This window comes from Lacerta agilis, chromosome 1 (genome assembly GCF_009819535.1).
Source record: "Lacerta agilis isolate rLacAgi1 chromosome 1, rLacAgi1.pri, whole genome shotgun sequence".
Taxonomy (NCBI): Eukaryota; Metazoa; Chordata; class Lepidosauria; order Squamata; family Lacertidae; genus Lacerta; species Lacerta agilis.
The window spans coordinates 43,393,321-43,416,547 of record NC_046312.1 but is presented as its reverse complement, the minus strand read 5'-3'; the positions used below and the strand labels follow the sequence as shown (position 1 = coordinate 43,416,547).

General features: G+C 44.3%; 1 protein-coding gene across 1 annotated transcript in view; it reads right to left on the bottom strand.

Annotated features, from left to right (window-relative positions):
* MIDEAS (mitotic deacetylase associated SANT domain protein) overlaps nucleotides 1-23,227 on the bottom strand; it is a 46,031-nt gene that overhangs the window by 9,762 nt on the left and 13,042 nt on the right. The window contains exons 2-9 of the mRNA XM_033146215.1: nucleotides 14,448-14,526; nucleotides 12,751-14,327; nucleotides 9,843-10,154; nucleotides 7,834-8,179; nucleotides 6,896-6,962; nucleotides 3,356-3,498; nucleotides 3,012-3,115; nucleotides 725-800 (exon numbers count right to left, since the gene is read on the bottom strand). Coding sequence (XP_033002106.1) covers nucleotides 725-800; nucleotides 3,012-3,115; nucleotides 3,356-3,498; nucleotides 6,896-6,962; nucleotides 7,834-8,179; nucleotides 9,843-10,154; nucleotides 12,751-14,319 — 2,617 coding nt within the window. The 5' untranslated portion in view covers nucleotides 14,320-14,327; nucleotides 14,448-14,526. The remainder of the gene's footprint in view (nucleotides 1-724; nucleotides 801-3,011; nucleotides 3,116-3,355; nucleotides 3,499-6,895; nucleotides 6,963-7,833; nucleotides 8,180-9,842; nucleotides 10,155-12,750; nucleotides 14,328-14,447; nucleotides 14,527-23,227) is intronic.

Sequence of the window (23,227 nt, the reverse complement as noted above, 5' to 3'; positions counted from 1 at the left end):
ATTCATTCCATTTCTGTCCTAACTCTTGCTGTCTTTTCTGCCCTTGAGTGGGTCATATTTGTGTCATTTATATTCTACTAATTCCCCTGCTATATCGAAATTTCAGTGCAGCCCACTGGATCCTCAGCGCCACTATCGCAGCAATGATAAGTGTATCTGCCATAGCAAAGATAAGTATTGTGTAGTTAATTGTAAGCTGTTAGCCCAGGGTTTGGGCAGCCTGTGTACAATTTTATTCTCTCCATTTTCACTCTTCCATAAATATCGCATTTGGTGATTACAGCTGCAAAACCAGTTTTACTCTCAAATGCCATTTTGGTACCGTTAAGGAAAGAAAACATTTTCTCCTCAAACCTGTAATAGGGATTCAGTGGTTCCTGCAAATTACCCCAACTAAATAATCCCAACTAAGTTATCCCATGGCATGCAACAACTCTGAATAAACAATCCTAAAATATCATGCCTCCATAGTTATACGGGTTTGTTTAATGTGCAGTTTGGGACATGTGAAGGTGAGCTTTGTACCAATCTCACTATGCACTGAGGCAAAAGCAGGACAGTAATATCACCACCAAATGCTGCTAATTCCCAAATAGATATTTAAGGCTCTCCCAGTATTAATTTAATTATATTCCCAGCCCTCCAAGCATTAACAGTAATTATCAGAGTAACAAAATGGAGAGTAGAGAAGCAGCTGTCCCCACTGCCTTGCTCCCAAGCATACCTGTGTAGTGATAGTCGGCCAATGTGTGGTTTGCAGGCCACAAAGACCTCCTCAGCAGCAATTTGGTCAGCGCAGCCTGAGGTGTGGGGGAGCACACACAAAAAACAAGCCTTATCAGTAACAGTAAAACGCAAACAAGTGCATTTACATCAAGAAGTCACAACCCTTATTGTTTACTGCAGTGATGCATTTAGAGACCACCTGAGGTTCAACGTGACCCATGTCTCCTTATTCATCCTTGTAATTAACCTTTTGAAGTAGGTGGCATGTTAAGTTGTTAAGTCTTTTTAGCAATAATGAGGATTGAGGCACCTTAAGGCGGCTAACAAATATAGAGTAACATAATGTTTTGTGAGCCAAAGCCTGTTTTGTCACATACATCCTTTTTTCATTGAGTTGTTTTCCTCAGCCTGGTGACCTCTAGATGTTTTGGACTACAACTCCCATCAGTCCCAGTCAGCATGACTGTTCCAGTTGAGGCTGATGGGAATTGTAGTCCCAAACCCCTGGAGGGGAAGACTGATTTGAGCAGCGTATTCTAAAAAGGACAGCCAGAATAGTTGGCCTCTCTCTCTCTCTCTAAAATAGAATTTCAAATAATCCAATCACAATCAAAGGATTACATTTTGTCTCATTTTAAAAAGATCCCTCTTCCGCATGGTTTTAGCACTTCATGCCTACCCACGAAGGTATCTGAGGCATAATTAATTACATTTCTTCGCCTACACAGCAGTGTTACCTCAACTGATAATGGTACCTGTCAGCACATGTCCAATTACAGAGGAATTCCCACCCAGGGAATGAGTCATCTCAGAGCCCATTAACGCCCATGTTTAATCAAGTAAACAATACTCCAAATCAAGGATAACTGCAGTCCAAAACCATTCTCAGCCCTCCAAGAAATCAGTTGCTATGACTAGAGCTCAGGCAAAATGTAGGGAAGAGATACTATTAAAGTAGCACCTGTACTCTGAAGAGACTTCCCAAGAACCTGTAAGCACTTGTGCTGGTTGGTATTACTGAAGCAGTTTCATTACACAGCTATAGGTGGATTTTAAAATAAAGTTTCCCTAAGGTGGCAGGAGATGCTAAAGTACTTATTTAATTCTTGAATTTATATTCAGCTTTCCACTGGTAACACTCAACAGAGCCAATTAATAAATAAGAATCTGATCCAATACTATACAGGGGAAACTTTCTTATTAGATACAGCTTCCAACTGAAGTGAAAAAGTGAAGTTTTACTTTAATAATAACAATATTAAAATAAACAAACAACAACAACAACAATTATTATTATTATTAATTTATTATTATTATTATTATTATTATTATTATTATTATTATTATTATTATTATTATTATTATTATTTTCTACCCATCTGGCTGGGTTGCCCCGGCCACTCTGTGAAGTTTCCAACACACATAAACACATTTCCTGGGATGGAATGGGAGTGAGGATGGCAGTGAGGACATAGTGGTGCAGGCCCACTGGCAGAACTAATCTGGTGCTTCCAGCTGTGCACCTGCACTTTTATTTTTGGACCCTTCTTCTCAAACAGCTAAAAAAGGTTTTCCAACAGAACCAGACATTTGCAGTTCACATGAAGCTGTCTTATACTTTGCATCTTTGGGTAAGTCTGGGAAATGCTCCTGCCTGAAACCCCAGGGAGCTGCTGCCAGACAGTGTAGACCAGGCCTAGGCAAACTTGGCCCTCCCTCCAGATGTTTTGGGACTACAACTCCCATCATCCCTAGCTAACAGAACCAGTGGTCAGGGATGATGGGAGTTGTTATCCCAAAACATCTGGAGGGCCGAATTTGGAGGTGCCTGGTGTAGACAGAAGTGAGCTAAATCAACCAGTTTAAGGAAGCTTGCTATGCTTTATATACTGAGTAAGGCCATTGCTCTCAAGCTCAGAAACATCTGCTCTGACTGGCAGTGTTTCCCAAGGTCTCAAGTAGGAGGCCTTCTCAGATAGACCCGGAGATGCCATATGTTGATCCCATCCCCTTATGCATGCAAAACAGATGCGCTACCACTTGGCTAAGGGGAAGATGCACCATTAGCAGTGAATCTGGGAGGGATGAGTGAAGAAAGGAAGACTGCCAAAAGGCACATTCTACAAAACGTAGGATTCTAACATAGACACTCCTTGTAGAAGGTGAGAGTGTGCAAAGTGCATAAGTTTGGCAAGTACTTGGCTAGTACTTCCCTCGCCGAGACCAATACAAACAGCCTTCCTGCCAAATCCAATTAGATGCACTGACGATTACTGGAGACTTACCAGAACATTTCCTTTCGTTTCATGTAAGCAGTGAAATGCCAGCTCTTGGTTGGTGCCACCTCCAGGAAATATACTTGAGCAAGCAGCAGTTAGCAGGTTCTCCACTGTCACAGAACAAAACAAGACAAGCGGTAGGTGCAGGTCGGGATGGAGGGGAGACAGAAAAACAAAAGATCAGCTTATACATCTCTTCACACCAATTTCCTACCTAGATTTCCCTTCGTATTTGGCAATCCTCAACCTTTGGAGTGCATCAGTGGTCAACAGCAATTAGTGGTTGACCACACAGCAATTTTAAAGACGTAAACCATCACAGACAGTAGTTCAGTTTCCAAGCTTCTTACCATTCTCTTGAGTAGACGCATCCGTTTCAAGCTCCTCCCATGGCTGCCACACCAGTTCTGCCTTGGCCTTGTCAGAGGCTGCCAGAGATCGATCTCTAAGAGGTGGGATTTCTGCTTGAAACCGGGAGCCCACATTGATCCGTCTATTAAAATAAATGCACATTTAAAAACGACTCCCCCTGCAAGTTCTAATATGATAGTTTGCTAACGTTAAAAGCTTGCCTCCGCAAAACAAGCTAAACTCCAACTGGTGGAATAGGCAGTACGCAATTCCATGGCTGCTGCTTCTTCCAGTTTAAACCAACACTAAGTTTCAGTTTCAAAATACAAGTTTTTTGTCTTTGTCTTTTGCCCCCCCCCCCAATAGGTTATCTAGGAGCAGGGATGCTAAAAACGGAAAAGCAAGATTCGGAAGCCACCCACAAGGAGCACAACTGTAAGTTCCTTTACTTACATGCAACAGCATGTGAGAGCCAAATATGGCGAATTTCTTCGCCTACTCTTCACACATTCCATGCATTCATCCTGCTAAATGATAGCCATGGAAGACTCAAAAGGTCCAGTTCAAATCTACAAATACAGTCATAACTTGGTTGACAAACAACTTGTGAGCCAAATGTTTTGGCTTCTGAATGCCACAAACCCAGAAGTGAGTATTCCAGTTTGCAAACGTTCTTTGGAACCCAAATGTCTGGTGTGGCTTCCAATTGGCTGCAGGAGCTTCTTGCAGCCAATTGGAAGCTGCGCCTTGGTTTCTGAACGTTTTTAAAGTCGAACAGAATTTTCATAGCAAGGGTGGGAGAATCACTACAGCATGGATGGCTAATGGATGGCCATGCAGATGTTTGTTCAACTCCAGCTCCCCTCTAGCCAGTATGACCAATAGTCAGGGATGGTGGGAGTTTTTGTCCAAGATCTGGTCAGACTAGAAGTTGCCAATGTGGCAACTTTATGTTGGACTACAACCCTCATCATCCCTGACTATGGACTACGCTGGCTTGAGGATGATAGCAACTGCACTCCACACCATCTGAAGGCAACCCCTGGTTTAGTCATCCCCAAGCCTGGAATGTGGGAATTTGAGGTTCAAAATCCTGCTAACCTGCAAAGCTTTCTTTGGAGTCTTCAGCTAATGTCAATATAAGCTACTTCACAAGATTGGTGGGAGCACAAGACAGCACGCAAAGCTCCTTGAACAAGCATCAGGATACAAATTATATAAACAGACAGAAACTTTTAAGCATACAGAAATATCATGGTAATGGGGGGAACGGGCTTTATTGTTCTGGTATTGATGTGTGTGTGTGTGTGTGTGTATGCACACACACACACACACACACACACACACACAGCAGACCTGAAGCCTGCCAGTATGGCTGAACGATATTTACTCACATGTTATGCTGGGAAAGAATGCTTTATAAGGAATGCTGTGAGATGCCAGTTTGTTTTAATTTGAAAGTGGGGCGAATAAATCTGTTAGCTTGGAGACTGGCTAAGGTTCAGATTTCAACTGCTGTTGCTGAAGAATTAAACACAAATTGTTCTCTTGCATGTCGCTTATTTAAGCCTCGAAACTATTTTCCCCCTTCTAATCAAGCACAGGATGGCCCTGAAATAATCCAAGGGAAGACACCTGGACTCAAAGACATAGGATCAAATTCCAGTGCTACCTCCCCATAGTTTTGGTGCCACATCTTGAAAAAGTCACCTACCACCTGCAGGCATGTGGAAGAGAGATCGCAGAAGCAACTTCCATTCACAGATATCCTTGCAGGTTTAGGAGCTGCACTTGCAGCTTACAGGTCCACAGCTGCACTGCGTGATATAAGCATGCTTTGCCCTTAACTTCTGGGGGAATCCCAGCTGCACTGGGCGACAGAGGTGTGAACTCCTTTCCTGGAATGATCTGGGATTGAGGGCTGTCAGTCAGCTCTCCGCCTATTTAGCACATGTGATGTCCTGCCAATCTAAGAACTGTGCTTCTCACTGAAACTACCACCGGCTAGAATGCAGCACATCCTACAGGCCAAGGGAGATCGTGTCAGTGCAACGAAAGGGAGAGCCTTGTTTCCACACTCTCTGCCTGCATGTTCCTTGGGCACCAGCACTAAGCTCTGACCATCTCTTGGAGCAGCACTTTTGAGCACAGCATTTTTATAGCCAGTCTCCTCCTATGCTTCAAGCTCTTCAAGGGGGCAAAGGAAAGAGAACTTAAGGCAACAGTCCTCTGCGCATGAAACAAGAGTAGAACCCATGGAACTGAATGGGTGTTTTGTTTGTTTTTTGAGTGAATTTGCACAGAATCAGGCTATAATCCTAAGAACATGTACTAGGTAGTAAGCCCCTGTTAAACTCAGTGGGACATAATTCTGCATAATCATGCTGCAATAACATGTAGGTAATACTTTGTAACCTCCAGGAACTAATTGCCGCTATGAAAAAAATTATCAGGTAGCAGGAGTTTGTATCCTGTCTGGTAGCTCTCAAACATCATCATTAATCAGTACCAACGTCTTCTATTCAGAGCTACAGAACCTCTGCACACAGAGGTTGGTTAAAGACAGTGCTTAAGCTCCAAATACAGTGGTACCTCGGTTTACGAACTTAATCCATTCCGGAAGTCTGTTCTTAAACTGAAACTGTTCTTAAACCAAGGCACGCTTTCCCTTATGAGGCCTCCCGCCGCTGGTGCCCTTCCACCCTTCGGCTTCCGTTCTTAGACTGAAGTAAAGTTCGCAAACCAGGACACTACTTCCGGTTTTGCAGAGTTCGTAAACCGAATAGTTCGTAAACAGGACTGTTCTTAAACTGAGGTACCACTGTACAGCAAATCCCTATATTCGTGTTCCCATTAAAACACACACATAAAATTATCAAATCATTACAAGTTTCTGAGACCAGATGGTGGAAACAAATTGCTTCTATAAAGACACAGGGTTTTGGGGGTTGTTTTTTGGCTTGAATTGTCTTGAGTCCAGTAGCTGCTGCCAGAGAGAGCAGAGTGAGAACTGAACGACTGAGGAACCACAGGGCTGTAGTAAGAACAAGACTGAAGTCTGCGCACCTTCCAAGCCAAGTATTTCAATTCATGTTGCAGTATGGATGGAAATGTGTGTCAGCAGCTACCATCTTGAAATGTGTTGCTGCATGCAACTGCATTTGGGATCTAGCTGCTTGGAGGATGAATGCAATATATATGACTGCACACTTTTGCAGAATGCTATAGATTAACAGCAAGGGAGTCATTAGAATAATGTCAAAGGAAATATACAGAAAGTGTTTATTATGTTTCAATGGGGAAAACACTGGATAAATTCATGGAGGCTATCAAAGGCTACCAGCTGTTGACCAGGACTGGTTATAGGCAGGGCTCTGTTTCAGCCAGAAATCGCTGGAACTCAGTTCTGGCACCTCTCAGGAGGGTGCCATTGCCATTCTAAGAGAACAAGGGAAGGGTTCTGGCACCTCATTTTTGGAAAAATAGCACTGGAGCTCAGTGGATGCACTGTCCTCCCCCCCCCCCAACTGAGTACTTACGGTTCAATGCTGACAGGAGTACACTCTCCCATTACTGAAAGGACAGGAGGGGTGACTTCTGCACTATCTGCAAGTCAAGATGACACAATTAATTCATGGCCCTGCTTCTACTTAAGGATGATTTGATATCAGCCTTGCATTTAACAACTCGTGAGGTAGCCACCAGTAACTCAGAACCACATACAGGTGAGTGGGGGAGCTAGTAGAGGAGGGATGGGTCACTCCATTTCTCCTTGGCTGGTCTCCTGGGTTTCCACACTTGCTGTGTGGAAGGAAAGCACAGAAACTCAACAGGCTAAAGGGCATGGAGGACTGATTGCTCTATCCCATCAGACCACTTAGCAACACCCCCCTTACTTTTTAAGGTAGTCTACTAGGAGGCAAGTAACCTGTGCTGGCAACAGAAAAAAGGGCCTTCTCCATACTTTACAGTCAGCATGGAAAAATAGCTTATTAGCAGGCTAGTAAACTTCATGGGCTTATTTACAAGGTCAACTAAAAAAAAATTGTTTGGCGAAGTTAAAGGTAAAGGGACCCCTGACCATTAGGTCCAGTCGCAGATGACTCTAGGGTTGCAGCGCTCATCTCGCTTTACTGGCCAAGGGAGCCGGCATACAGCTTCCAGGTCATGTGGCCAGCATGACTAAGCCACTTCTGGCGAAGTTACCTATGGCTATAAGAAGGGTGGGTCTTAATCTTTACCATGCAATCTTTTTGTTATCTAGCAGTTTTTCAAATGCAGCAACGATACACTATTCCAATACCATGTTCTAACTTAAGAAATCATCACGGTGCATGCAGTCCAACCTTCCGCAAACAAACAAAAACCCCAACTTGTGAGGGGCCATCTATCTACAACTGCCGAGTCATAATTTATTTCCTCCAGCCGTGATCCTCCTCCCATTCTACCCTCAAAAAGACAATACATGGGAACTTACTGGATCTGAGTAGTGTCCTGTGTGCACTTTTAGGAGTCATAGGAGGTGGAACTGAGTTACCACTAGCAGAAAGGAAGGCATTGAAATACAGTCCGGAACCCTCTCGCACTGGGCTAAGTATTGGCGGGGGAGTGTAAGGAGGTAGCTCAAAGTTCCTGTCAGAAGGGTGGTCTGCCAAGCGGACAGGCGAGCGCAAGTGGCTCTGGTAGGGTGTGATATTGGAATAGACAGGCGGAGCAATGAAGGTGCCAGCTTTTGGTGGTATGAAGAGAGGCTCTGGCCTGGGCCGCTGCTTCGGTTTCCGTGCAAAGCCTTCCACTTCTTCTTTTGGAGCAGGGCCTTCATGCTATGAAAAGGAAACAAGTTTTGGTTCACACAGTTCAAAGTACTTCAATCTAACACACACACACACACGCACCCCGACAAACATCAATATCAACCAAATGGAAATAACATGGCTGCTCCACCAGCTCATTCCAGTAACTGGTATGTGCTTGTTTTACAGTGGTACCTCCGGTTACGAAATTAATTCATTCCGGAGGTCCATTCTTAAGCCGAAACCGCTCGTAACACGAGGCGCGCTTTTGCTAATGGCGCCTCCCGTTGCTGCCGGCGTGTGACTTCCGCTCACATCGCGGGGCGAAGTTCACAACCAGGAGCATCTGCTTCCGGGTTAGCAGAGCTCATAACCCGAAGCGTTCGCAAGGAGGACGGTACCTTGGTTCTCACACTTAATCCATTCTGGGAGTCCATTCGACTCCTGAAACCGTTCAAAAACCAAGGTGAGGCTTCCGATTGGCTGCAGGAGCTTCCTGCACTCAAGTGGAAGCCGCATCAGACATCCGGCTTCCGAAAAATGTTTGCAAACCGGAACACTTTCTTCCAGGTTTGCAGCGTTCAGAAGCCAAAACTTAAGAGTACCAAGGTGTTCGATAACCAAGGTACAACTGTAAATTGTAGTTATATCCCCCTTTTCCTCACAAGAGCCCAAAGTGGCTCCTCCCTGCTCTTATTTTATCCTCTCAACAGACTGGAAGGAAACATGCATGTCACCTTGAGCTCCTGGCGGCGGGGCAGGGGGGAGATAAATGTAATAAATAAATTTTGTTGGAGTTGTGAGCAACACAATGTGGCCTTATAAAGTATAATGGAGCACAGATAAGCCTCTCTCAGAAAACCTTTTCTTCGTGGAAGATTGTATTCTGCCAGTCATTTATGAGGCCGACAAAACCATAATTTCCCCCATCAAGACCCAAGTAATTAAGTTGGGGAAATGCCAGCTGTGGCTACTTAGTGACCACACAATGTTTATAGGCAAAGTGCAAGTTTCATGCAAGATCACCATGCCTGACTTACATTTAGGAAAATCACTTGCGTAGGAAGAAACATAGGGGGGGGGGAAAGATGTAAAATCATCATGTGCAATTATTTACATTTGCTTTCTATGCTTTCTGCCAACACGTAAGTGCTTTCAGTCTCTCAAAAAAGATTAATTTCTATACAATTCAAAAATAGTCCACATAGTTGACATGATAAAACCTCCTTGAAATCACTCTGACTCAAATGAAAGCTAGTCATTCAACCTATTAAATTCCTACTACCAAAAATGACTTGGCTTTCATATCCTTTGCTTCTCCTTTCTATGGTCAAAGCAGCCAGAGAGGTTTCACCATTTTAATACCAGATACAGCCAGAATTGATTTATTCTTCTTCTTTTTTTAACAAGTCTGCTTCACCTATTTTCTCCAAGGAGAAAATAGCCCCTTTTCCCTGGCACGGAGGAGGGTGCCATTTTGTGGTTCACCTCAGGTGCCAAAAAGTCTTAGGGCCAGCCCAATGTGAACCAGGCCAGGGATGACCTGAACCAATAAGCTGCAGCCTGTTCTGTGGAGAAGGTGCCACAAAGAACCAACAAGAAAAGACCCAGTAAGATTCACTTTACTAGCAGAGAGGATTCATCCCACCTCCCTGCCCCATGACCACAACCAGGATCCCAAACACAAACCTACCTGAGTTGGCACGTCCATATTCAAATTGCGATTCGACCTCCTCCGGGTGACGATTACGGAAGGCTTGCTTTCAGCGAAGCTTCGGTCGTTTGCCACGAACCGCTGTGGCTTCCCTTCCTCTCCCTTCTCACTACCGATATCATGAGAGTCCAGCCTCCTCACAGGCACAGACACGGGCATGATGAGAGGCACAAGGCTGCTGTCTTCCCGGGCTCTCTTCGAGGCTGGCGAAGAACCGGCAAACTCTACGACACTCCTGGGTGCAGTGACTGCCGCCTCACTCCTGTTCCTTTCTTCTGAAGTTTCTGGCTCCTTAGAACAAAAAGATCGCGTGAGCATTAAGGTATCTGAATAAACTAACAAGAAGCTATGGTCAATGGATTTCTCTGTGGTGGTGCCCCGTATGTGGAACTCCCTGCCCCAAGAGGTTAGGTTACATAAGAAGAGCCAGCTGGATCGGGACAATGGCCTATCTGGTTCAGCATCCTGTTCTCACGGTGGCCAACCAGATGCCTGTGGGAAACTAGGGAGCAGAACATGAGCACAACAGCACTCTCCCCTCCTGTGGTTTCCAGCAACTGGTATTCAGAAGTATTGCTGCCTCCAACTATGGAGGTAGATCATAGCTATTGTGGCTAGGAGCCACGGATAGCCCTCTCCTCTTCCTCTTTTATTTGTGTTCTGCCAGTGTTGCTTTTTTAAAAAATTGATTCTATTGCTAATTTTTTTAAACAAAATAAAATAAAAAATTCTTTCCAGTAGCACCTTAGAGACCAACTAAGTTTGTTCTTGGTATGAGCTTTCGTGTGCATGCACACTTCTTCAAATTTTTTAAAATTTGGTTTATTGCTGGGGTGAGGTTTTTTTTTTTGCCTTTTTATATGTAAGCCATTTCAAGCAACTCCTTTGGTGGAGGATAAATTTTGAAAACGAACTTGCTACACTGCTAAACCCTTTGGAATTCAAATGTGATTTGCCACACATGCATCCAACTGCCCCCAGGTTAAAAGTGGTACTGCCAGTACAGACAATTATGGTAATTTTCTTGATTTGGGAGAGATGCTGCATGCAAGTTTATGAGTCTGGAACTACAGCAAGGGAAAGCAGTAAATGACAGCAGTATCTTCTACCGAGGACACCAAAGCACGCAATGAAGAAGAAGAAAAAGGAGTCAGCTGTCTCTCTCTTGTGCACACAATCCAAGAGTCCAATGCATTTATCCTCCTAGAACTTCGGGTTGATTGTTTTGCATACTCAAACAGATGTTTTTATAAGGATACTGAGCATAATCCAAATGTTGTGTGAGCAGACTTCTGGTTACACAATGGGATTCCACCTTCCTGTGTTTCCCTGTGCAGCCAAAATTTGCTCCCAAGTCACCCACCCTCCAGAGCAGATTTTGAGAGTGTGCAAGGGCCTGCAGGGAGAAGGTGAAGTTCTCTTGCATAAGCAGAAGTCTGTTTTGCTTGTGCATGGGCAGCACTGGATACTGTGCCCATTACCATCAGATCTGATTTCTGTTGACTTCTTTGGATTCAAGACCTTTTACTAGGAATTATCTCTCCTGATACAATCTTCTTGCTGAAATGGGGCCTATCAGAGGACATGACTGCTTGACTGTATTTGCTCTAGCCAGATATTTAAAACACACACAAACATACCTACATAACTATGCATAGTGAATATTCTGTGGCAAGAGGGTAGAAGGCAAGCTTGGCTGTATTACCGTACTGTTTCAGATTCCTGAGTACTACCAAGTCTCAAACTCCCATGTCCAAATCTAACACACTAGTAATTACACCACCCAGGCCAAGCATCCTATTGCTTCCTCCCAAACCCTTACTAATCTATGGGACTAATTCACAATGACTATTAGCATGGGGGAGGATGCAAGACTACTTTGAATCCACACTTCAAAGTTAACTGATTGTCATATCATATGACAGCTAAACGTCACCCTTCCAGTTACTAAAGTTATTAGCTGAAATTCCCCACAGGTTTCCAGTTTCAGCAGGCTATACACTTTATGTATTCCCATCTTTAAAAAAAAAACTTAAGTTCAGACATTACAAAAGTTTTGCTGAAAACTCCCAAGGGTTTATGTTGGAGACTTCCTTAAGTACTGTGGCAGGAGGAGGGGAAAGAGAGAGATAAGTGTTCTGTCACACAGTAGTTCCTTCTCTTCATTTTATAGCCTTATCCCATTCCACGGAAGGGAGTGGCAAAGCTAGCCTGGGTACTGGGTGACGGAGCTAGCATTTGCTCTCTCTTTATTCAGTTGTCAGAGATGTTTGCTAGAGAGGAAGAGGGAACCAAAAATAAGGCGAAACGCATAGCACAAGCACATGCAGAGACACAAACACACACACACACACACAGAGAGAGAGAGAGAGAGAGAGAGAGAGAGAGAGAAGGTGCTTTGTGTTTGTTTTCCAAATGGTGCAGTTAAGTGTAGAAAGCCTTGTACCTGGCTATGATGTTAACAATTGGTAAACTTGGTCCCAGGACATTAGAGACGTTAGCAGGCAGTATTCAGCTACATTTTACTCAGAGCAGATGTACTGAAATTAACTGTCCTAACTTAAGTCATGTTCATTGATTTCGATGGATTCACTCCAGGTAAAACATTGTTGAGTACCACCCAACATATTCAGAGCAAAATGCAACGGACAGGGTAAGAATCACCCGTTCCCCAGAAACTACACTTCTAAGTCCTATGCTCTTCAAAAAGAAGGAGAAGCTGACTATTTGCTGACTGTTATTCTTATTCTTATTCACAAGCTCTTGCTGGGATTGTGCTTTCTAAGTGGACAAACAGGGGAATAGTGGTGTCTGCTAACATTTTTAAGGTGTTCCATCCCGTGAAGTGAGGCAATAGTCACGGTGCGAGTCAGGAAATGCCACTTACTTTGAGATTCTGAAGAGAAGCCAACTCCACAGCCTTCTGAGCCAGGGTTAGCAAATTGGCTTCCTGAGAAACACGGCGTCTCCTCCGCGTGCTCTGGATGACGCCGCCTCTGACCCCACCAAAGTCGTTAGCTCTCTGGCCGAGGCCCTCCGTGGCACCCACTGGCTTTTCTGCCTGGCTGGCGTTCTCATACACACCCGCTTTCTCCGCTTCGGGCTGGGCGCCAGCTGGCATCTCCCCATGCTCCAGCTCTGTTCTGCCAGGTTGCAAATAGATCTCCTTGTTGTGACTGAACGCTTCGGGCTGGTGTCGAAACTGGACTTCTGGGTGCTGCTGCGGTTGCCAGTGGTGTGGTAACACACCGCCAGAATACTCCTCAGCTGGCTTGGATGCCAACGCTTCCTCTGCAGAAGACACTGGCAGGACACCTTCCTTGGAAAGCCTCCGTGATCTCCTTGGGAGAGGGATCTGGGCCTGGGGAAGGACAGTCTGTGGATTTGGTTCTGTCAGGGCCTTCAGCAGCTCCTGGTTCCGCTCGGGAACCGGGTGGAACTGATGGGAAACCATATGATGCTGAGGAGGCTGGGGTGGCCCTGCCCCATGAGGCTGCGTGACAGATGCAGGTTGCTGCATGCCAAAGCCTTGCACAGCCGTCTGCTGCTGCTGATGGTGCTGCTGCTGCTGCTGCTGCTGCTGCGGATAAAAGTTTTCAAACAGTTGCAACTGTGGAAGAGCTTGTTGCTTCTGCTGGGTGGTAAAGGCTGGGCTGGAAGTAGGGGGGGCTTGCTGAAAGACATGCAACAGTTCGGGGAGACCCTGCTTCTGGCCCTGGTGGCCAAAGGCAAGCTGGAAAGGTTGCAATGGGAGGGTCTGATTCTGCTGCTGCTGCTGCTGCTGCTGCTGTTGCTGCTTCTGCATTTGCTGAAAAGAATTAATCTGGGCTTGCTGCCTGGCCAGGGCTTGCTGTTCTAACTGGGCTTTATGAGACATCATCTGTTGCACAGCATCTCCATACAAGTCCAGGTGCGACACCACCACACCTTTCTCCCGGTTCCTCTTCAAGGGATCTTGGTGGCTGAAGAAACCTGGGATGTTGGCGTTGGGGTGCCCCCCTTTCTGGGCACCCCCATACACTATCCCGTGATTCCAGCCTCCAGGTTGTGGCTGCCAGCTGGCATCGCTGCGCTCTGGTAGCCGGTTCCCCAACAGAGAGTTCTGCCACTTGGCAGCAGCCAGCTGCTGGGGGATCATCCTCGCATCGCCTCTATCCTGATAAAGAGAGTTCAGCAAAGCAGCATTGCCATGGACGCCCCCGTATACACCTGGCTTGGAAAGCTCCATGCCCTGGGAAGAAGGCACATTCCCCCCATGGTTGAAGTACTGCCCTTCTTTAAGCAGCTGCTGCTGCTGCTGCTGCTGCTGCTGCTGCTGTTGTTGTTGTTGTTGTTGCTGCTGCTGCTGTTGTTGTTGCTGCTGCTGCTGCTGCTGCTGAACTTCTTCCTCATTGAAAAAGGCAATCCGCTTCCCAGTCCTCTTGCTTGAAGACTTTGGATGGGCCTGCAGACTCATGGTTCAGTCTATCCTCCCGAGGATAAGGAAGAGACAAAATATCTCAGATTAACAGCCAACCCATTGCTAGTGCTTGTGCACAAAGGAGAGGGTAGGTATAAAGACAGCCAAAAAGAAATTCTCCTCTCTTCAAGTCTAGTCCATGCAGAGATGTAAGAGGCAAGTTTCAGCCCTCTTTCTATTCGGTGGTCCTCTTAGCTTCAGCGCCTGAAAAAGAAAAGAAATAAGCAGAAAATTAAACACCTGCAACTCAGATCAGGATAACCAGTTATCTCAACACTGTTGCGTGAAGCTTTCAAAAACTCGGCCAGTCGATCTATCCCCGTCAGGGACTTGGAGCCACATTCCCTTTCTTCAAGGGGAATCCAAATCCAAAGCGGACAAGAAGATAGGACCAGATCTAGAAGCGCTTCCACAAGACATGTATAGGAGATATAGGAGGCAATGTCCCTCTGGCCCAAGGATGTGGGACTGCCAACCTCAGACTTAGAGCACTCCATTGCAGAAGCTCCAGTGAGACCAGAGGGGAATTGAGAGTGCCTGGTTTTGCTGCTCCTGCCTTTAGTTTTCATTGCAAATTAACTTGTGTATGTTGTAGTTTGTTTAGTTTTAGATTATTAATTCTTGGTTTTAAATGTATATGTGTTTTCCCCCAGGACATTTGGGTGAAGGGCAGATTGCAAATGGCCATAATAAAAGCAAACTGTGCTGCGTTATGAAAACTGCAGTCCCTGGGCTGGGGCCTTGCTTGCCTCTATAATAATCTAACCCTGGCCTCAATCCCCATTGTTGGAAAAAATAAAAATAGTGTGCAAAGCTAAGTGCAGATATATCTGGCTGTTCTGCAATTCTTTTGTAGACCAGCTGATTTGAGCTCATGGATAAGAAGTCTAGAGTTCACAATATGAACACTCTGCAGTCCTTCCACTAGCCTAAGGTGGAGGAGCATCATTTTAAAAAAAATGTTTAGAAGTCTGACAAATCAACGTACCAAATAAGTATTCCATACCGTATCTTAAGCCTGTTCCCATATACTGTAAGCCATCCACCATAAACCCTGCCCAAATGAAATTACCCTGTTTGAAACTAGAGACAAATGTTTGCTTTGTAGAAAGAAGCACTAGATGCATTCCGTGCCTCTGCTGCAAGCAGAATGTTCTCTTCTCCAGTGACTCAGTAGAGTGCATTGTCACATTACACAGATAGCCCAACTTCATTTGCTGGCTACTACTAGCAATGAACCTTTCTTGACCCGTACTTAAATAGCATGGTTCAGTTTGCCACGGCATGTCTAGGTCTGGTATGACCAGAGAACCAGAGGCGAGCCTAACAACGGATGCTTTTAAAAAGAAAATGTAATAATTGATCTAAATAATAGCTTGGGTAGAGACTAAGGTTAAGAATAAATAACTCTCCACACAGAAACACGATATAAACGCACAGTATGCAAAAATATCAGGAGGTTACCAAGGGGCCTTTCTCAGAGCCTGCACAGATGTGAGGGGTTTTTGCACCAGAATCTCCTAGCTCCCAATTAAGATCCTACTTCAGGATGTGATGGAGTGTTCTGCTCCTCCCTCCCGCAACAAACACTACTGTGCACCCACCGGCAGTTCTTCTGTTCCAAAACAGACCGCCTTGAGCATTGTGAGGCAAATGAGTTTGCAAGGTTGCTCTAGTCTTATAATCTGCAATGCTAAAGCAGCAGCAGCAGCAGAATCCCCTGAACATAAAGAATGGCACTAACAGGTTGGTTCCAGAGTGTCCCTTCAGCAAATGGAAGGTCTGCTTCGATCTGTAGAAGGGACTGAGATCGAAAAGAGGATGGGGAAGGAGGTAATTTCCACCATATTCCCCTTCCTCCTGCATGCTCACTGCCCCACCAACTGCTCTAGAGAGGGTCACCCAAGCGGCTGCAGCAACTTTTCATAGGGCAGGGTGGGAGTGGAGCTGCAGAAATCTGCAAAGATCACCTCCTCCCCTTCCTTCCAGCAGATGCCGCCCACAAAGGGGGCTCAACTCGTAGGGATTCTGAATCCAACCCAGCATGCTTTACACACAAGGGCTGATGGAAATCCAGCTGACAAGATATCCAGTGAATGATCCGCTGCTATGAACTATGTCTCTGAGAGCAGAAGATGATGCAGCCAGAAGCTCCTGCACGGCTGGTCAAACTGCACTTGGGAACAGAGCTTTCTAGAAAGCAAGGCCACATCTGTTCACTTTTTTCAAAGGGGCTTTCATAGCAATTTGATACTGTCATTTCTGCTCAGGAATTCCCCAGTTTAACTGCTTCCCATTCTATGGGGAGCTGCTTAAAAGCATCCTATATTTTCTTTAGAAACCTTTCAGCGTCAAGCAATATACACCAAATAGGAGGAAGGTGAAGGAAAGTACCTAAGTGCAGACAGGAGAAAAGGATCAGTCCCTTTATTTGCTCCCCAAAATATCACAACCAGAAATGCCGAACAGAGTTTTGTCACAGACAAACAGTTTGCCATGCCCTCAAACCACTGAAAAACTCAAGTGCCAACTGCAGCATACAAAAACTGTTGCAAAATTGGACCAAGATATAATGAAACAATATTCACAGTTTTAAACGTATAAAAGAAGCTCTCTGATGGATTGTGATGTTACAGAGTCAAGGCAATTAAAAAGAGCATGATGAATCATACCAGGAAGCTTACCAGCTAAGACACAAGAATACTAAATACCATTGCTAGATAACATAAACAAGCAGCTTGCTTCATAAAGAACGGAAAAGATAGGGTTAGAAAAATTCTTTTCTGTGGGATAGCAATACATTCTGGTGCCAGATTTGACTTCCAAAGTCTGATAATAAAGCAGAGGTAGTCAATCAGCTATTTCCCACCTTATGAATTGTCTCCACTCTCATAGCAATAACTGACAATTAGCCAAACATCTTGCACGCACATTAAGATTAATTAAGATTAAAGCCAACCCTAGTCACCAATGACTTGTCACCAATTAACAACCTGGATTTTAACATTATTTCCAACACCTGCAAGGCCACATGAGGAAACGGAAATATCACCCTTCCCTTTTCTGCAGTACAAGTGAAGTAACATATAAAAAGTATTCCTATCTGAAGGCAAATAAAATAACTGGTTACGCAGAGAAGAGACTAGATAATACTCTTGGAAAAGCTGAAATCAACATTAGCTAGGAAACCACCTGTGAACATAGTGATGATTCAGAATTCTACACCTAACACATCTCAATACAGAACTCAAACTTCACATCAGCTCCTCCAACACATCCTGAGGATTCGGAGAGACGCGGAAACTACTGTACTGGGAAACAATGCAAATGGAAGAACACAACTGCAATGTCAGTATCTGGCATTTATTACGTGGCATACTATGTGGCATAAGTTTATCATACTGCAATTTGTTTTATCTGATCAGCAGATCCCAAATGTGGACTGTTGGCTGACTTGTATTCATCTGCACTTGCAAATACGTCGGCAGAAGTTATTTGCCCATACATATTTTCAGGAGTTCACCTAGCCACACATATGTAGCCATTTGTGTGCACCAGGGAAGAGTAAGAACCATTAGCCCTTCACCCCAACTTCCCTGCCTGGTTAAATGGCTGGTGGGGAGAGTTGTTGTTGTTGTTGTTGTTCAGTCGTACCCGACTCTTCGTGACCCCATGGACCAGAGCACGCCAGGCACCCCTATCCTCCATTGCCTCCCGCAGTTCGGCCAAACTCATGTTAGTAGCTTCGAGAACACTGTCCAACCATCTTATCCTCTGTCGTCCCCTTCACCTTGTGCCCTCCATCTTTCCCAACATCCGGGTCTTTTCCAGGGAGTCTTCTCTTCTCATGAGGTGGCCAAAGTACTGGAGCCTCAACTTCAGGATCTGCCCTTCCAGTGGGGAGAGTCTTGCCCCTCAAAAGTGTATACAGTATCTGCATTCAACTCCACCAGCGCCTCTCTGCACAATTATTTTACTTTTACATATTTGAAAAATAATGTGCATTTCTGTCTTAAAACTCCTGTTGGCAGAGCCTTGTCAAAAACGTAAGACAGCTTAAAAGGTAGAGATGTGAAGAAGGGAAAGTACCATGCAAATAGGGTTATTAAAAAGAAAGGGGGGGGATGTGGCAAGCACTGGTGGGGGGGGGGGCTGTTCTGCAACTTTTACCTTCTAGGCCGACTTTGCTTCCTTGCATGTGGATCATGGGCCTGCATTTTACTGACTCATTTCCTCATCCATTCACGCTTACTGTTCTCTCTCCCTCCCTCTCCACACTGGCTGCCAGCAGTGGAATCCTGCAATCCAGCATTACAGAGCCAGGGCGTTCCTTCAACAAGTATAAAATGCTCTCAGCTCATTTTTCCACTCCCCTCCAGACAGCACAAAAATATCTCTGGGAGAGAAACGGGACCCCGAGAGATGGAAAAAATTCTGCTTTTAAAAATGCAACTGATACACAACCTACTTATGTTTATGAAACCCTAGCAGGAGAAAGCACCACAAGAGAACAATTCTTCTTTTATAGGACTTAAAACAAATGCCACTGGTACTCATGTAAGAGGCCTGTGAAAGGTTCTATCCTTCCGTACATGCCCCTTTCACTTCTTGCTTTTTGTGGCGTTGCTAAAAGCAGTAAACAAGGCTGCATGTGACGCTGTAGCAGAAAGCAACATGCTGGCAATAACTTATTGCAAAACAAAGCAGGAGTTTGATTTCTCAGAAGAGTGGCAAGTCGATCCCCCAGTATCATAGAAAAATTAGGCATAATCATTAGTGAATTAGCAAATTCATCTTCTGTTTCCTCCACCAAGCATATTGACCTCACTCTGCACTCCATCAATTCCCTCACTTAAACATTTCAATACAAAATTCATCCTACTTGCACTGACCTGAATTACTCCCCCCACCCTCTAGGGCAAGCAATGGAATATGTTTTGGTGCTTCGTGTTCTCCTCTCCTGTCCTCAGGAGACAGCTTTGTTTTTTATGATGACAGAATTCAGTGTCTAAGAATTACAGCTTTGGCCAAACCAGAAACTTTGTGGTCAATCATCTAGCCTTAATGCTTAGCTAAGTCTCCTAGAAATCAGTCTTCCATTTTCATTTAGCCTCTACTAAGGACTCAGTTATCCTCTTTGAAGTCTGGACAACTCCTGATGACATCACCGCCATCATTAGACCAAGTTATCATTATTTTTTAAAGTATTTAACACAAGAGTCATCCTGCTGTTGAAAGAGCAGGCAATCTTAGGTCAGCCAGTGATATCATATATTACTGAAAACTCACTCTCTTCCCGAGGTACTGTAAATTCCATATAAAAAAAATCTTGTTTGCAAGATTTGTGAGTGGAGTGGGGATACCAGGGGTGAAGGTTCATTTATGTACACACAATTACATTCATACGCAAGCCAGAACAACAGTTTGGGTCATATAAGAAAATGTTAATGAAATTAGTTGGGAAAATATATTCTGGGAGGGGTGGAAGCCAAGTGGATGCAAATGCTGGATCAGACAGGAAAGGTCTGGCTTCAAATAATCCACAAAGCTCACCAGGTCACCCTATACAATCATCTTCCTAACATACCTCTTAAATTTGCTGTACACTCTTCCAACTGCCTTATTCCTGACTGATGTTTTGTGGCCTGGACTGTGGTATCTCATTGCTGTGGATAGTGCTTTAATTGGCTGGCTGAATATTTTATGGACTATTCTCAGAGTGGAGGGGAGGAATCTGATGGTTGTTGCATTGTTGACATTTTTTTATTTTTGCAAACCACCCTGGACAGGCATTGCCCAGAAAGACAGTCTAGAAATATTTTAAACTGATAAAAATAAATACACCATCCTTAGCTCCTTGGAAGAAGGGCAGGATTACAACATATTAAATAAAAGAATGAGCTGTAAATCAGGAAGTTCCTGGTTCACCTCTCATCAGATATACACTGGGTGGAATTAGGCAAGCCACTGCCACCCAACCTTAATTTGTCATATCGGGAAAATCCTGACCTGCCTCAATGGGTTGCTGTTAAGGATTTATTGAGATAAATGCAGGTGAATTGCTTTCCTACAGAGTTCAATGGGCTTAGTCAAAAGAAAAACTGTAGTCCTGTGAACAAGCTAGCCAGTTTCTGCAACTGTGATCATGAACCACATGGTGAGAACCAAGTGCTCCTCACCTGACACAACTGCTATGACCTGAAGGAGCACCTTCTCTCACAAAAGTTTACTTGTTCCCTCAGGTCACCTGGACAGGCACTGCTACATGCCCTATCTACCAAAACACAAAGTGGAGTCTTTTCAGAAGTGGCCCCTATGTTGTGAAATAGTCTCTGCAATAAGCCCACCAGACACCTTCATTTCCAGTCTTCAGCTACTCTGCCTGAGTAGCTTATTTACCTGTGGCTTGCTGCTATATTATTATTATTATTATTATTATTATTATTATTATTATTATTATTTACACCCTACTTTTCCCCACACCTGGGTCTAAAAGCGGTTCACAAACAAGCAAACATGCAATATACAAAACTTTAAACATTTATTAAAATATACAAAACACACACACACACATTTACGATGTATAGGCCTCCTGAAATAAAGCCACTTTAACCTGGCATCTGAAACTTAGCAAGGATGGTGCCTGCCTGATTTCTTAATTTTTATCAGAATCTGTATAAGAAGTTGACAATTTCAACAGCATTCCCTTTACATTAATTGCCTTGTAAAATACTTCTTTAGAGATCTTTAAAAGATTGTTCTGAAAAAATAACTATTCCTCTTCCTTTCAAATAGCACTTTCTATTTAGCAGACATATCTGTTCTACTTCAAATGCCAAGTTCATGACCTCACATCTAGTAACATTAAACTCCCATTTGCCTACCCATCTGTTGAGAGCCTCGTGCACGAGTTCTGCCTTCTACTCAATTGCATCTGCTATCTCACTTATATCTGGAATCACAAGCAGGCGCATAGTTATGCAGACCTTTGCAGTGCAATTCTATGCATATTTCCACAGTGTTCAACTGAGCTAACTCACAGAAAACTGAACAGCACTGCAGCCCTTAAACTGGGTTCTTTGCTAAGGAATAGGGCCTCTTCCTTTAAGAACACTTTATCAAAAGCAGTGTGCTAGAGTAAGGCTGCAATCCTGTATCCACTTACCTGGAGCAAGACCCTTTACACTCAATGTGGCTTAATTCTGGGTAGAAGCAGACAGGAATGTGCTGCAAGTATCATGCATTGCTGCTCCATCTATCACAACACTTTGACACTGAATAAAACTCTCTAGGCAAGAACACAGGAGACTGTCTCTGTTTTCAGCTCTCCCCATCCCCAAAAGACTGCGGTAGCATCTGAAATCAGTCAAGCAGGTAAAGGGTCACTCACTTATTTGTGGCCTAGTAAGAACCACTGCCAGGCAGCATTCATGAGCTAGAAAAGAGTCTGTTTTTTATTTTCAGAGCAACAAAGTGCCCTAAACAGTATGCGTGGTTAGGGAGGATAATAAAAAGTAATCCCTGGGATAATAACCTTTGTGACTTATTTACAAGACTGTAATAAAATTCACATGCAGCTATTAGTTTTGCCGTCAATTTCCGTTTTGTTTTTGTTTGTTAGATAATCTACATCAGGATTTGGTTAAAATGCCTGCACTGCTTTAACCTGAGCAATGTGCTCTGTCAACCATTCCAATGAATGGATTCTTCCCAGGAGATTCCACTCTCTTAACTGACTTCCAGTTTTAGAGAGCACTCTCTTTTATCTGTTTCCTCTTCAACAAGCTAGTGCCTTTACATCCAATCCCTTTTCCTACACCTGCTTAGGCATTTCCAGATCACTTCCACCAACTTTTCTGGACCCTAGAAACTATTCTAAGATCTGCTTTAGTGTCAGTATGTTGTTTTAAATTCAAGGTTCACACAGCAACGCCAGCAGCACACAGTGCCACGTTCACACATTAATAGTAATCCAGACTTATTGTGAATGAGAAGCATGCTCCCCAACGATTCCTGCTTTGTTGCTTCCCTGGGGAGAGCTGGATAAACAAACCAGAAAGCTGCAATTAAGCTGGACTTCCTGTTACATGTGCAAGTTACAATCACTCGTCAGCCTTGAACCGTGTCTCATCGTTGGCTACAGAGCAACAGACTACGAACCCCAGTTCGGACAAAATGGTTGGTTTATCCCAGTTGTACTGGGGAGGAGCAAAACAAGAGTGACGGGGCAGAACATTCATAGTAAAGCACATTAAGACCAAAAACCTGGCTTCTTGTTGTATTTGACCAGCATATTGCTGGATAGGGGCCATAGTTTGTCAGGCGAGTACAGTCGTACCTTGGTTCTCAGTCAGTATAGCATGAGACTCTTAATTTCAGGGTCATGGTTTTAAGCGCCATGTTGGGCAAACCATTCCTGCATTGCAGGTGGTTGGCCTAGATGACTCTTGTGGTCCCTTCAAACTCTACAATTCTATGATAACCCTGGCATGCCTAGTTCAAATGATTTCAGAAATCAGGAATAAGCAAGATCTCTGCCTCAGGGATTCTGAAGGCCAAACTGCTGCCAACCAGTATACAGATGACTCAATAATGGCCTGATCAAGGACAAGGCAGATTCATGTACTGTACTAGCAGGTTCAAAAGTTGGAAGGAAAAACCCCCACAGTTACTAATAGTTAAAAGAATTTAGGTGCGATCCTGCTGGATGAGACCAAAAACCTAACTAGCCCAGCACCCTGGACCAACCAGAAGTCTATGGAAGATCTGCAGGCAAGGCAACAGATCAACAACCTGCCTCCACTGTTATTCCACAGAAAGTGGTATTCAAAGGTCTGGCACCTCGATCCAGGAGGTAAAACAAAGCCATCATGCCCAGTAGCCATGGATAGACACATTTATTTGG